We start from the raw sequence: 14,026 nt of genomic DNA, 5'->3' as shown, positions 1-14,026 counted from the left end.
GAGCTCCTGTTGCTCGGTCCCTGCTCCTGCCAACCTCGCAGTTCGAAAGCACGTCAAAGTGCAAGTAGATAAATAGGTACCACTCCGGCGGGAAGGTAAACGGCGTTTCCGGGTGCTGCTCTGGTTCGCCAGAAGCGGCTTACTCCTGCTGGCCACATGACCCGGAAGCTGTACGCCGGCTCCCTCGGCCAATAAAGCGAGATGAGCGCCGCAACCCCGGAGTCGGCCACGAGTGGACCTAATGGTCAGGGGTCCCTTTACCTTTTTACTATTCCTTCTCCTACATAGATGGGCTACCTTCCCAGGTTGACCAGCCCTATCTGCCCCACCTATAGAAGCAGAAAGAGAGCCAAAGTGTCCTTGGAGTGGGGGTCAACCTGAGCACAGACTCCACCTCACCATCTTTCTATTGCCTCTTCCAGGCTGGCTGCAGCGGGAGGTCCGGGGAGGTATAAAGACCCCTTGGCTGCGTCCTCGCAAGTACTGGTTTGTGCTGACGGAGGATTCCCTCGACTACTATAGCGGGTGTGAGGTGACGGCCCGGTGCCTTGGTTCGCTCGTCCTCACCAGTCTCTGTTCTGTGCTTTGGCCTGACAAGCAGACCTACAAGGAGACAGGTAAAGAATGTGGGCCTGTGCCTGGCTGCGGAGCTCCCTTGCTTGGGTATTGAGCCTTTTAGCACAGGGTTGGAGAACCTCAGATCCAATTGTGGCCCTCTGAACCCTTTCCTCTGGCCCTTGGGATTCTCCTCAGACCACGACCTCTTCAACTTGGGGGGTGGGGTAGGAACCAACGACGTTTCTGTCCGGATTTTCACTTTTTGAAATACGGCAAACCGACTGGAACGTGACCTTGTAACTTGTTTGGTTGGAGGTGTGTGTTGTGTGTAGAAACTGGCTTTTTGTGTGCATTTTGTGCGGATGGAGTGCAGCCTTCTGTACAAAGGGAAGAATTGTGCCTATTGCTCTGCCCTGCCCATTCCAGGCACCCCTGGCCCGTGAGGAAATGTGGCCTTTGGGCCGACGCAGGTTCTCTACTCCTGTTTCCTGATTATATGCCGCCCATCAGACTGGGTTGCCGCAGCCACTCTGGGTGGCTTCCAGCAAATGAAAACATCAAACACAGTAAAACGTCAAACATTTAAAAACTGCCCTGTGCAGGGCTGCCTTCGCATGCTTCCTAAAAGTCAGATAGTCGTTTATTTCCTTGACATTTGAGGGTGGGCACAACGACCGAGAAGGCCTCTCTGCTTTTTGCTACCTCGGTCTCAAAGCTGCTTTTCTGCAGTAGAAATATATTGCATGCATACATTGTAAACTTTGCATGCAAAATGTAAAAGCATAAATTAAACCACAATTGGGAATTTTTAAAATATGGAATAACTTAAAGGGAAAGCATCAGGAAATTTTAAACTTCGGAGAAGTGTTAATGAGACAAAGGGCTCCTAAGTTCGAAAGGATAGATATAGATATAAAAGCATAGCCTCTCTATGACCTGTGTCTGGCTGTCATGGGGAATCCAAAGCCTTTTCTCTTCCTACTTCCCGCATTTCTGTGTTCCTTTCAGGCCTCTATCTGCTACTAATGCTTATAGATAGGGATGTGGGTGGCGCTGTGGTCTAAACCACAGAGCCTAGGGCTTGCCGATCAGAAGGTCGGCGGTTCGAATCCCCGCGACGGGGTGAGCTCCCGTTGCTCGGTCCCTGCTCCTGCCAACCTAGCAGTTCGAAAGCACCTCAAAGTGCAAGTAGATAAATAGGTACCGCTCTGTCGGGAAGGTAAACAGCATTTCCGTGTGCTGCTCTGGTTTGCCAGAAGCGGCTTAGTCATGCTGGCCACCTGACCCGAAAGCTGTACACCGTCTCCCTCGGCCAATAAAGCGAGATGAGCGTCGCAACCCCAGAGTCATCCGCGACTGGACCTAATGGTCAGGGGTCCCTTTACCTTTACTAGTATATTTATACCTGTGTATACGTGTGTGTGTGTTTCTATTAATCACATGCTGGTACTCCCTTCTCTGGTTCAGAGCGGTGGACTCGTAATCTGGTGAACCAGGTTCGCGTCTCCGCTCCTCCACATGCAGCTGCTGGGTGACCTTGGGCTAGTCAAACTTCTCTGAAGTCTCTCAGCCCCACTCACCTCACAGAGTGTTTGTTGTGGGGGAGGAAGGGAAAGGAGAATGTTAGCCGCTTTGAGATTCCTTAGGGTAGTGATAAAGTGGGATATCAAATCCAAACTCTTCTTCCTCTTCTTCTTATCCCTTCTTTGCAGGATACTGGGCAGTGACTGTTTTTGGCAGAAAGCACTGCTACCGCCTCTACACAGAGCACTTAAACGAAGCTGTGCATTGGGTTTGCGCCCTGCAGAAGGTCATCATCAGCAAGCCCCCTGTGCAGACCCCAACGCAACTCCTCATGTGTGACATTGAGGTGAGTGGGAGGTGGGCCAGGAAGGGAATGGGTGTGACGCGAGGGCCAGGACACACCTGCCGAGGCTGTGAATGGGCCAAGCCACTCTCCCGTCAGGCAGCAAAGGAGCAGGGAAGCCCTTGGAGCTGAGAGGGCAGTTGCAGAAATGCATAATGAGCGCACCCTGCAGTTTCCTCCCTTAAATGAAGGGAGTGGCACCTGCACACACAGCATTTCTTACTCCTTTAAGGTCACGCTGCTGGTTTGGACTGTCATTTTTTGCACGGTTTAATTCTTATTCATAACTGTTTTAAGAGCGTCTGCAATGTTACAGGTTTGACGGGTTGTTTAAACATCTTTATTATAATTACTATTTTTCCTGCCGGCTCACCTCTGTTGTAAAATATTTTTTTTATTTGATTTTAGAAAATATATGAAAGTCAATTAAAAATCCATATACAGTGGTACCTCGGGTTACATATGCTTCAGGTTACAGACTCCGCTAACCCAGAAATAGTGCTTCAGGTTAAGAACTTTGCTTCAGGATGAGAACAGAAATCGGGCTACAGTGGCAGCAGGAGGCCCTATTAGCTAAAGTGGTGCTTCAGGTTAAGAACAGTTTCAGGTTAAGAATGGACCTCCAGAACAAATTAAGTACTTAACCTGAGGTATTTACAACTGCATATCGATCCATTATCCACGTTTTTTATCCATCTAAATCAGGCATCCTCAACCTTCGGCCCTCCAGATGTTTTGGACTACAATTCCCATCATCCCTGACCACTGGTCCTGCTAGCTAGGGATCATGGGAGTTGTAGGCCAAAGCATCTGGACGGCCGCAGGTTGGGGATGCCTGATCTAAATTGTCCATAGTTTCTGTTGCCTTTCAAGTGTGATTAAAATCCTGCTAATGTTTTCATCTGCGTTCAATGGTCTCCTAAATAAATTATAAATTTCCCCCATTCTTTTTTAAAGTTATTGTCCTCTTGGTTCCTGAGCTTTCCACTTAATTTTGCCATTTCAGCATAGTCCCATCAACTTGGTTTGCCATTCTTCCTTGGTCAGGATTGTTTCTTCTTTCCATCTGTGAGCTAATAACATAAACATATTATTGTTGTTGTTGTTGTTGTTGTTGAAATATTATTAAAGTATTGTTGTTGTTGTTGTTCTTGTTGTTGTTATTATTTATACCCAGCTCATTTGGCTGGGTTTCCCCAGCCACTCTGGGCGGCTTCCAAACGAATATTAAAAGCAATACAGCGTCAGACATTAAAAACTTCCCTAAAAAGGGCCTAAATTTAACGATCAAACCTCTGGGCAGGGGGCTACTTTCTGTCGGAGAGGTGAGGCCTATGCTAATTAAACAAACAACCAATTAATATTGTTGTGGGTAGGGTGGAAAGCTAGGCCCGTTCCTTATTGCTGACGTGCCCAAAAGTGTTAAGTTGCACCATCTGCCCTGAGGATCCAATGTGAAATGCAAACGGGGGTTTCGTGCCCGGAGCCGACACACACCTGGTTATCCACCTTTGGCGAGGGCAGCCCCTTCATGGTGGCAGCAGGTATTTGCATGCAGGTTTCCTAAAGCAGCTCTTCTGGGAAGGTGTTCTTGTCAACACCGCAGCAGTTCCCAGACTAGAATCAGTAGCTCTAGAAATTCTTCAGTCAGAGAAATGTCTCAGTTAACAAATAGGTTAAGGGGAAATACAAAACAACCATTTATTCAAAAATGGGATGTGTTCAAGAAATACCTACAAAAATATAATAACGATATAAAATCTATGGCAGCGTTTGAATGACCCTTGTGTAAATCAAATATTAATAAATAAGGAAAAATGGTACAATATGTTATAAGAAAGTATTAGAAAATATATTAAGAGTAAGGTAATAAGTACATTCAATATTGTAAATGTAAAGTACATCGGGAAATGATGGGAAGTCTGTCTTAACATAGTTTAGTTTATTTGATTCTACTTTGGTTTATTTTTGTTTAGTTAGAAAATATAAGAAAAAAGCATGTATAAGTATAAATTAATATTTAATGGTAAAATCATTTAAGGTGGTAGTTATTATTATTATTATTAGCATCACTATTACCTTTGTACGTGAATATAAGATCGTGTGTGATATCCATGGATTTCAGTAAATAATAATAATAATAATAATAATAATAAATAATAAAGAAATAAAGAAATTCTTCGGGCAGGGTGGACCTGTAAGTCAGCAAAAGCCTTCTGGGAAATGATTTATAGTGAGCTAAAAAAATGTTTAAAATAACTTTCGTTAAAAAACCAAAGGCTTTTCTATTAGGTATAATAGTAGAAGAGATAGCAAAAGAGGAAAAAGGTCCTATTTATGTATGCGACGACAGTGGCAAGAGTGTTGTATGCTCAGGGATGGAAGGAAGGAAGAAAGAAAGAACCCCATCAAAAGAAGAATGGATATTGAAACGGATGGATTATGCCGAAATGGCGAAACTGACCGGGAAGATTATATACACCAAGAGCACAAAAAAATTTGAAATGAATGGACTAACTTTATAAGAATATATGAAGGAGCATTGCAAACATTTAAAAACATTAGCAGGATTGGATTACCACTTGTAATATAATTTGATAAAAGGTATTGAAAAAGGAGACTTAATAGATTGGATAAAAGTATATAGTCACAGAAAAGAGAAGAGATAATTACTGGAAACCGGGGAGAGGAGTGGGGGAAAGTCCAGGGGTCAGAAGAACCCCTATAAAGATACTGAATTTGTTATGGATTGATGCAATTAATATTGTATGCAGAGAAAAAATTAAAGTAAAATGTGTGTGTCTGCAGGCGGCACACATGCCCAACTCTGGAAGGGTTTGTCTCAAGGCTCTTCCATCTCTGAACAGCGTTTGAATGGGAATGCTTCTCATCAGCTTTTTTTCTTTCTCCTCCCCATCCCAGGAGAACCGTAACAGCCCAGAAATCCTGGATCAGATTTATCAAAATAACCCCATCCTGTGCTACACGGCTGGCCCAATCTACGCGCCTCTGCTACCCTTCCCGTATGCAGGTGGGTGACCGCTTCCTTGCACATGGGTCAGCCTTGTCCTAAAATTCGTTGGCTTCAGTCCTTGGGCACCACGTGCCGTTGACTGTACAGTCCCAAGCAGTTCTGCAACTTGGTGGTATGTGACTCAGGACCACAATACCTCAAGGACCTCCTCTTCCCATATGAACCTACCCAACCCCTGAGTTCATCTTCTGAGGCCCTCCTTTGTGTGTCTCCTCCTTGAGAGGTCCAGAGGGTGGCAACACGAGAACGGGGCCTTCTCTGCAGTGGCTCCCTATCTGTGGAATGCTCTCCCCAGGGAAGTTCGTCTGGCGCCTTCATTATACACCTTTAGGTGCCAGGCAAAAAGTTCCTTTTTAACCAGGCATTTGGTTGATATTGGGACGCGGGTGGCGCTGTAGGTTAAACCACAGAGCCTAGGACTTGCTGATCAGAAGGTCGGTGGTTCGAATCCCCACGACGGGGTGAGCTCCCGTTGCTCGGTCCCTGCTCCTGCCAACCTAGCAGTTCGAAAGCACAAAGTGCAAGTAGATAAATAGGTACCGCTCCGGCGGGAAGGTAAACGGTGTTTCCGTGCGCTGCTCTGGTTCGCCAGAAGCGGCTTAGTCATGCTGGCCACATGACCTGGATGCTGTACGCCGGCTCCCTCGGTCAGTAAAGCGAGATGAGCGCCACAGCCCCAGAGTCGGCCACGACTGGACCTAACGGTCAGGGGTCGCTTCACCTTTACGTTTTTTGGTTGATCTTATTGACATCCAATCCAATACCCTTTTAGAATGTAGCTCTTTTTTGGGGGTTTTTATTGGGCTATTGTTTTTAATTTGATTTTATATACAGTGGTACCTTGGTTCTCAAACTTAATCCATTCTGGAAGTCCGTTCCAAAACCAAAGCGTTCCAAAACCAAGGCACACTTTCCCATAGAAAGTAAGGCAAAATGGATTAATCCGTTCCAGACTTTTAAAAACAATGCCTGAAACAGCAATGTAACATGAATTTTACTATCTAACGAGACCCTTGATCCATGAAATGAAAGCAGTAAACAATGTACTGCAGTCACACAATCAATCAGTAGCTGAACTGGGTTCCTCACAGTCACAAAAACAAAATAAAAAGAGCCGCAAAAACAAAAACACAAAATGAATAGCAAAAACAGACAGACCTTAGCAAAACACTCAAAACGGAAGTGTGGCCCTCGAATTGGAAGTGTAACACTCAAAACTGAGCACGTTCGGCTTCCGAAAAAAGTTCGCAAACCAGAACACTTCCGGGTTTGCAGCATTTGGGTTCCAAGTTGTTTGAGTACCAAGGCGTTTGAGAACCAAGGTACCACTGTATTACCATTTTCTTTGTGAACCGCCCTGAGACCTTTATAGGGCGGTGTCTAAATCCAACAAACGATAATGGATCCTGAGCACACGGCTTATTTCTCCCTGTGTCTGTGCAGCTCCCGGTGGCCAGGGCTACGCGGGGATCCGTGACGAAGCTGTCAAGCTGTTCCACTCGCTTCAGCAGCTGGAGGGGCTGCGGGACCCAGCCCTTCTCATGCAGGGGGTGCTGCAGACGTGCCACGACCTCCCTGCCCTGGTGGACGAGATCTACTGCCAGCTGGTGAAGCAGACCACAGAGCCCCCCGCGCCGGGTGCAGCCGCAGACCTGCGCTACTGGCAGCTGCTTGCTTGCATGAGCTGCACCTTCAGGCCGTCGCTTCCTGTCCTGTGCTACTTGCAGTTGCATCTGCAGCGGTGAGCCCTGGGGCAAAGGGAAATCGGGGTGCGTTTGTGTATGGGGTGTGTGTATTGCCTTGCTCATCGTCATCAGGCAGAGAGGCCAGAGATGATGGAATTGTGGAGATGGAAAGGACCTCAGGGTTCATCTAGTTCAACCACCTGCGACGCAGGAAACTTTTTTTTCCATTTTTTTTTATTGATTTTCCAAAACTTTTAAACAAACAAACATACATTTTAATTGTACTTAATCTTAGTAACATTGTTAAGTGACTTCCTCAAATCCCCCTGGCTGAATTTCAGAGTATATCATTGTAACAGTTTTCCAAAACCAATTTTCTCGTTGTTGTTTAGTCGTTTGGCCGTGTCTGACTCTTCGTGACCCCCTGGACCAGAGCACGCCAGGCACTCCTGTCTTCCACTGCCTCCTGCAGTTTGGTCAAACTCATGCTGGTAGCTTCGAGAACACTGTCCAACTATCTCGTCCTCTGTCGTCCCCTTCTCCTTGTGCCCTCCATCTTTCCCAACACCAGGGTCTTTTCCAGGGAGTCTTCTCTTCTCATGAGGTGGCCAAAGTATTGGAGCCTCAGCTTCACTATCTGTCCTTCCAGTGAGCACTCAGGGCTGATTTCCTTCAGAATGGATCGGTTTGATCTTCTTGCAGTCCATGGGACTCTCAAGAGTCTCCTCCAGCACCATAATTCAAAAGCATCCATTCTTCGGTGATCAGCCTTCTTTATGGTCCAGCTTTTTAACTTTAACTTTAAACACGTTATTCTCTAACATTACATATTTAAATCCTAAGCCTAACTGGTATGTGCAAGTTTTTCCAATTAAGTTATCTTAACGTATTTAACTAAATAGTCTTTGAATTTCATCCATTCCTCCTGGTAGTCCTCTTCCTTCTGTTCGCGGACTCTTCCAGTCAGGTCGGCTAGCTCCGAAAAGTCCATCATCTTCATCTGCAAAGAAGGAAACTTTTGCCGAATGTGGGGCGCGAACCCGCAGCCCTGATATGCAGAGTCTCATGCTCTGCTAGCCGAGCTATCACTTGGCAGAAGCTTCTCTGCTACTCTAAGCGAAGGCAGTCCTGTTCTCCCTCTGCAATGACTCTTACTGATAGGTCAGTCAAGAAAGGGACCACTGTTCTCTCTATCTCTGTTGCTTGGAGGTGGAATGCAAAAAATTGGAAAGAAAAGATTGTCCCAACTAAGGATCAGTGGTTGGATAAATTAATAGAGTTTGCAGAGTTAGCAAGTCTGACGGCCAAATGAAGGAATAGCAATGGAGGGGGCAGGGAGTGAATGGGAATGCCTTGAAGAGTATTTAAAGAAAGATGGCATTAAGGTAAACTGGCAAGTAGAATGAGCCTATGATCAGCAGCGGAGAATTCAGTGGTGCCTCGGGTTTACATACGCTTCAGGTTACAGACTCCGCTAACCCAGAAATAGTACCTCGGGTTAAGAACTTTGCTTCAGGATGAGAACAGAAATTGTGCTCTGGCGGCGTGGCGGCAGCAGGAGGCCCCCATTAGCTAAAGTGGTGCTTCAGGTTAAGAACAGTTTCAGGTTGAGAACGGACCTCCGGAACAAATTAAGTTCTTAACCCAAGGTACTACTTTAACTTTAAACATGTTATTCTCTAACATTACATATTTAAATCCTAAGCCTATCTGGTATGTGCAAGTTTTTCCAATTAAGTTATCTTAACGTATTTAACTAAATAGTCTTTGCGCTGGCTCGCCAGATGCAGCTTTGTCACGCTGGCCACGTGACCCGGAAGTGTCTCCGGACAGCGCTGGCCCCTGGCCTCTTAAGTGAGATGGGCGCACAACCCCAGAGTCTGTCACGGGCAGGGGTACCTTTACCTTTACTACTATATAAGTGATGGAGAAAAGGATGCTAAAATAAAGGTGTAGCAAAATAACGTGAATTGGATGTCAGGATAGGTTGGGAAGTCCATGTAAGAGGATGACAAAATGACAAATGTATGTAAAATATAATCTGGAAAAAATGTAGAAATAAAGCTCCGTGCTTGGAGGTGGGATTAAACCTGCCAAGAGGAAGTAGACATTCTTCATGCCCTCCTGTCTCTGCCACCGCCAGAGCAGCAAGATCGTGTATTTAATGCACGACAGCAATTTGCAGGTCCTTTCCTCGGATTCTTGTTTCTGGATAGGGATGTGGAGTGCTGAGCAATGGTCCCGGGCGTGGGTTCCCTAATGCCAGTGTTTCCCTGGTCCCAGCAGGACAGAGAACCAGTTCCCAGGCTCGGAGGCGACTTGGTACGGACGCTTCATCGCAGAGGCCCTGCACAAGACCAAGGGGCGAGAGTGCGTGCCTTCGCTGGAGGAGATTGCGGGGCTGATGGGGCGCCAGGAGACCGAGTGCGGTGTGCATTGCCCTAGCGTTGCCACCTGCCATGTGGCCGTCACCTCCCAGACCACAGTCCAGGAGGTGAGCAGGGGCTGAATGGCGAGGGTGGGTGGTGGGCAGGGGCGACGCCAGTTGGGCCGAAATTCCTACCCGTGGGGCTTGCAGGTTGCCAACAGGAAGCTGTGGCTGAACTTGCGGATGATATTGGTGGTGTTTACTTGGGAGAGGGCGTTTGCGGGTGGCGCTGTGGGTTAAACCACAGAGCCTAGGGCTTGCCGATCAGAAGGTCGGCGGTTTGAATCCCCGCGACGGGGTGAGCTCCCGTTGCTCGGTCCCTGCTCCTGCCAACCTAGTAGTTCGAAAGCACGTCAAAGTGCAAGTAGATAAATAGGTACCACTCCGGCGGGAAGGTAAACGGCATTTCTGTGCGCTGCTTTGGTTCGCCAGAAGCTGCTGAGTCATGCTGGCCACATGACCCGGAGGCTGTACACCGGCTCCCTCAGCCAATAAAGTGAGATGAGCACCACAACCCCAGAGTCGGCCACGACTGGACCTAGTGGTCAGGTGTCCCTTTACCTTTACCTTACTTGGGAGAGGGGGTTTGCGGGTGGCGCTGTGGGTTAAACCACTAAGCCTAGGGCTTGCTGATCATAAGGTTGGTGGTTCAAATCCCCGTGATGGGGTGAGCTCCCGTTGCTCAGTCCCTGCTCCTTCCAACCTAGTAGTTTGAAAGCACGTCAAAGTGCAAGTAGATAAATAGGTACCGCTCTGGCAGGAAGGTAAACGGCGTTTTCGTGCACTGCTCTGGTTCGCCAGAAGCGGCTTAGTCATGCTGACCAATAATAATAATAATAATATATTTATTATTTATACCCCGCCCATCTGGCTGGGCTTCCCCAGCCACTCTGGGCGGCTTCCAGAAAAATATTAAAATACTGCAATACATCAAACATTAAAAGCTTCCCTAAACAGGGCTGCCTTCAGATGTCTTCTTAAAGTCTGGTAGTTGTTGTTCTCTTTGACATCTGGTGGGAGGGTGTTCCACAGGGAGGGCGCCACTACCGAGAAGGCCCTCTGCCTGGTTCCCTGTAATATGACCCGGAAGCTGTACGCCGGCTCCCTCGGCCAGTAAAGCAAGATGAGCGCTGCAACCCCAGAGTCGTCCGCGACTGGACCTAATGGTCAGGGGTCCCTTTACCCTTACCTTACTTGGGAGAGAGGGGGGAGCAAGGGAAAGAAGACTTGCCTCTTTCTTCGCCAAAAGGCCCAAGCAGCCAGGATTTCGTCTTGCATTGTGGTGCTGGCTACTTCCGTTCCACGGTGCGGTTGGCGGGAGATGAGGCAAGCTTCTTTTCCCTTCTCCTCCCACCACAGTGCACCCGTTGGGTCTCTGCGCCACTACCCTTCCGCCCCTACCCTTCCCCCCTCTCCGCCCCTCCGCATGCTTGACACTGTCTGTCTGTCTGTGTGTGTCCCCTTTGCAGCACTGAGTGCCCTCCTGCTGGACATGCCCAGGCCTCCTGTCACCCCCTTTGTCTCCTCGTCCCAGGTGGCCCTGGAGCTGATGTTGCGCCTGGGCCTGGCGCATAGCCCCAACTCATTTGCCCTCTACGAGGAGAGCTGGCAGCACGTGCGCCCCCTGCCGGAGGATGCCCTGGTGGCAGACGTTCTCACGAGGTTCGAAAGGTAAATGACCTCCCCTCAACCCAGTACAATTTAACTTGTGTCACAGCTGGACACACAGGAGCCAGGAGGAGTTAAAAAGAGTTGGCAGCATGTTGAAAACCCCAACTCAAAGCAACATCCTAGCCTTTGCAGCTCCAGAGAGGATCTTGCAAATATACGGGGGAAGTGGCTTGGGCATACTGGGTTGCTGGAGGAGGAATGTGCACGTGATTGCAGGGGTGGGGTCTATTTCAGCTAGCGGGAGCAAAACTCTGCAAAAATAAAAATTTTAAAAACCTATAGTTATGCAGGGCACACTTCTGAGATGAGTACAGAATGTATCTGCCTTTGTGGGGAAGGAGGAGACAGTACAGTGGTACCTTGGGTTACATACGCTTCAGGTTACATACGCTTCAGGTTACAGACTCCGCTAACCCAGAAATAGTACCTCGGGTTAAGAACCTTACTTCAGGATGAGAACAGAAATCGTGCTCTGGCAACGCGGTGGCAGCAGGAGGCCCCATTAGCTAAAGTGGTGCTTCAGGTTAAGAACGGACCTCCAGAACGAATTACTTAACCCAAGGTATCACTGTAAAACCTAAGTTGTCAAATGTAATCCGTTCCGGAAGCCCGTTCAGCATCCAAAATGTTCGACGACCGAGGCGCGGCTTCCAATTGGTTGCAAGAGCTTCCCACACTCAAGCGGTAGCTGCGTCAGACATTTGGCTTCCAAAAAACATTAAAAAACAGGAGCATTTACTTCCAGGTTTTTGGCATTCGGGAGCCGAAACGCTCCAAAACGGAGGTGTTCAGGAACTGAGGTTTGACTGTTATCAAGCTAGCAGGAAAGTTTCAGTCTTTTTCGTCTGCCCCAGTATCCGTGGCATATGCGGTCAGAACATTGGATCATGTTAGGGCGTTTTTGCATTTCCCAGAACTGACGGGATGTCTTTGCTTGCCTTGTTCTAGCTCAGCTGGGGAAGAGGCACCCAGGAAGCCCCCTGGCAGACTCTGGTTCAGGCATTATGGGTGTCTGAACCTGGACTGCGTCCCCTGCAGCAGCCAGGAGTTTGCCGTGCTATTTGAACAGGTAAGAGGTCCCGCTGACCAAAAGAACAAGCTTGCAGGTGTGGGGAGTGCTGTTGTTCCAAGCGACACACCCTCTCCCTGCAAGGCCCATTAGCTGTTCATCTTTTTTTTAAAAAAATAATAATTTTTTATTAGATTTCATATTTCCAAATTAAACACATCAAATCAATTAGTCCAAATTATAACAATACATATCATATAATCCAATTGTTTTCCAAATTACAAATTTTTGTGGGGGGTACCCATGCTTCTTGATTGGCAGGAGTCCAGTCCTCGAATATTTGTTCTGCTTCCATATTAAGAATGATGTTTTCAGTCTCCTCTTCTCAATACTTGTCATTACTCATTTTCCTTTCCATTTTCCTCCGATATGCTCCGCAAGTGGGTTGAAAAAGACAGTCTTATTTGTATTTCTGTGTGGGCTTTGTGCTGCTCTCTCGTAAATCACTCTCCTCCAACAGTCCTTTCCGCTCGAGCGAGTAATCGCCATTTTTGTCGTTCTGATGAAATACAGTCTAGAATCTTGCTCTTTAGCTTTTCTGACCTGTTGCATCGTAAATTAGTCTTTTTGCAGGAGGGCTGCCCCTTCCAATTCGCAATCTCCTCGAAAATAATATATCTTCGGCTTGCCCTCCCCAAGACCAACTCCAGCAACACAGGTCTCTTATCAAGTTTCCATTCTTACTGCGTCACAAGACAGAGCCCTTCTTCTTTCCAAATCCTTCACAGAGTAAAACCTTTAAGTTCATAATTATTCCCACACAATTCATTTTTAGTCCCCTTTGCAATTTATTTCTGTGACAGATCTTCAGAGGGAGGGTTATTAATAATCACATAAAGCAAAAGCAATAAAAAGTCGTTTCCCCCCCCCCTTAGTTCCGGCATTCCAATCCACATACCATAGCTGTTCATCTACGGCCGTATTGCCCATTTGAGACGTTTCCAACCTTGGGCTGCGTCACACTTGCAGAACCTGGAGGCTTCTCCACCCACGCCCACATCCCTTGCTTAGACCAGCTTTTCCTTATTGACCTGCTGTCCACCCGCCTTAGTTGCCTGCTCTCTAATTCCAAGACCTTCCTTACCACCAGGGGATCTCTCGCTGGAGCATCGTCTGCTGGGCTGTGGGCTCTCCCGCCCGCGGTCAAGCTGCGAGCGGAGTGGAAGCAGCTCCCGTGCAGCCATTTCCTGGAGACAGCCTCTCTGACGGGAGTTGCCGTGTGCGAACGGAAACAGATACAGGGGACGAGGCACGCAGAGATCAGCCTGGCGGGCACGTGGTTGGCCTTTGGGTCTGTCCTCTGTGATCCAGAGGTTTATTTATCAGGTAAGTCGTCCCCCCTGCATTTCCCTATTTCCAGGCATGACTTGAGAAGGTACCGTATTTTTTGCTCTATAAGACTCACTTTTTCCCTCCTAAAAAGTAAGGGGAAATGTGTGTGCGTCTTATGGAGCGAATGCAGGCTGCGCAGCAATTCCAGAAGCCAGAACAGCAAGAGGGATTGCTGCTTTCATTGTGCAGAGATCCCTCTTGCTATTCTGGCTTCTGAGATTCAGAATATTTTTTTTCTTGTTTTCCTCCTCTGAAAACTAGGTGCGTCTTGTGGTCTGGTGCGTCTTATAAAGCGAAAAATACGGTACATGATGGAGAGAACTACGAGAGACCAGTGGCACACACTCGAGGCCAGTCGTGAGGAGTAGTGGGCAGACACTGC

General features: G+C 47.6%; 1 protein-coding gene across 3 annotated transcripts in view; it reads left to right on the top strand.

The window, feature by feature from the left end:
* The window catches only part of PLEKHH3 (pleckstrin homology, MyTH4 and FERM domain containing H3), a 44,823-nt gene that overhangs the window by 27,659 nt on the left and 3,138 nt on the right, over nucleotides 1-14,026 (top strand). For all 3 annotated transcript variants that reach the window (XM_053363734.1, XM_053363736.1, XM_053363735.1), the window contains 8 exons: nucleotides 423-617; nucleotides 2,271-2,428; nucleotides 5,348-5,456; nucleotides 6,903-7,200; nucleotides 9,431-9,638; nucleotides 11,107-11,243; nucleotides 12,192-12,312; nucleotides 13,403-13,638. In XM_053363734.1, the coding sequence (XP_053219709.1) occupies nucleotides 423-617; nucleotides 2,271-2,428; nucleotides 5,348-5,456; nucleotides 6,903-7,200; nucleotides 9,431-9,638; nucleotides 11,107-11,243; nucleotides 12,192-12,312; nucleotides 13,403-13,618 (1,442 nt within the window). In that variant the 3' untranslated portion in view covers nucleotides 13,619-13,638. The remainder of the gene's footprint in view (nucleotides 1-422; nucleotides 618-2,270; nucleotides 2,429-5,347; nucleotides 5,457-6,902; nucleotides 7,201-9,430; nucleotides 9,639-11,106; nucleotides 11,244-12,191; nucleotides 12,313-13,402; nucleotides 13,639-14,026) is intronic.

The sequence above is a fragment of the Podarcis raffonei genome, chromosome 13 (genome assembly GCF_027172205.1).
Source record: "Podarcis raffonei isolate rPodRaf1 chromosome 13, rPodRaf1.pri, whole genome shotgun sequence".
Classification (NCBI taxonomy): Eukaryota; Metazoa; Chordata; class Lepidosauria; order Squamata; family Lacertidae; genus Podarcis; species Podarcis raffonei.
This window is presented reverse-complemented; position numbering and strand designations above follow the sequence as displayed.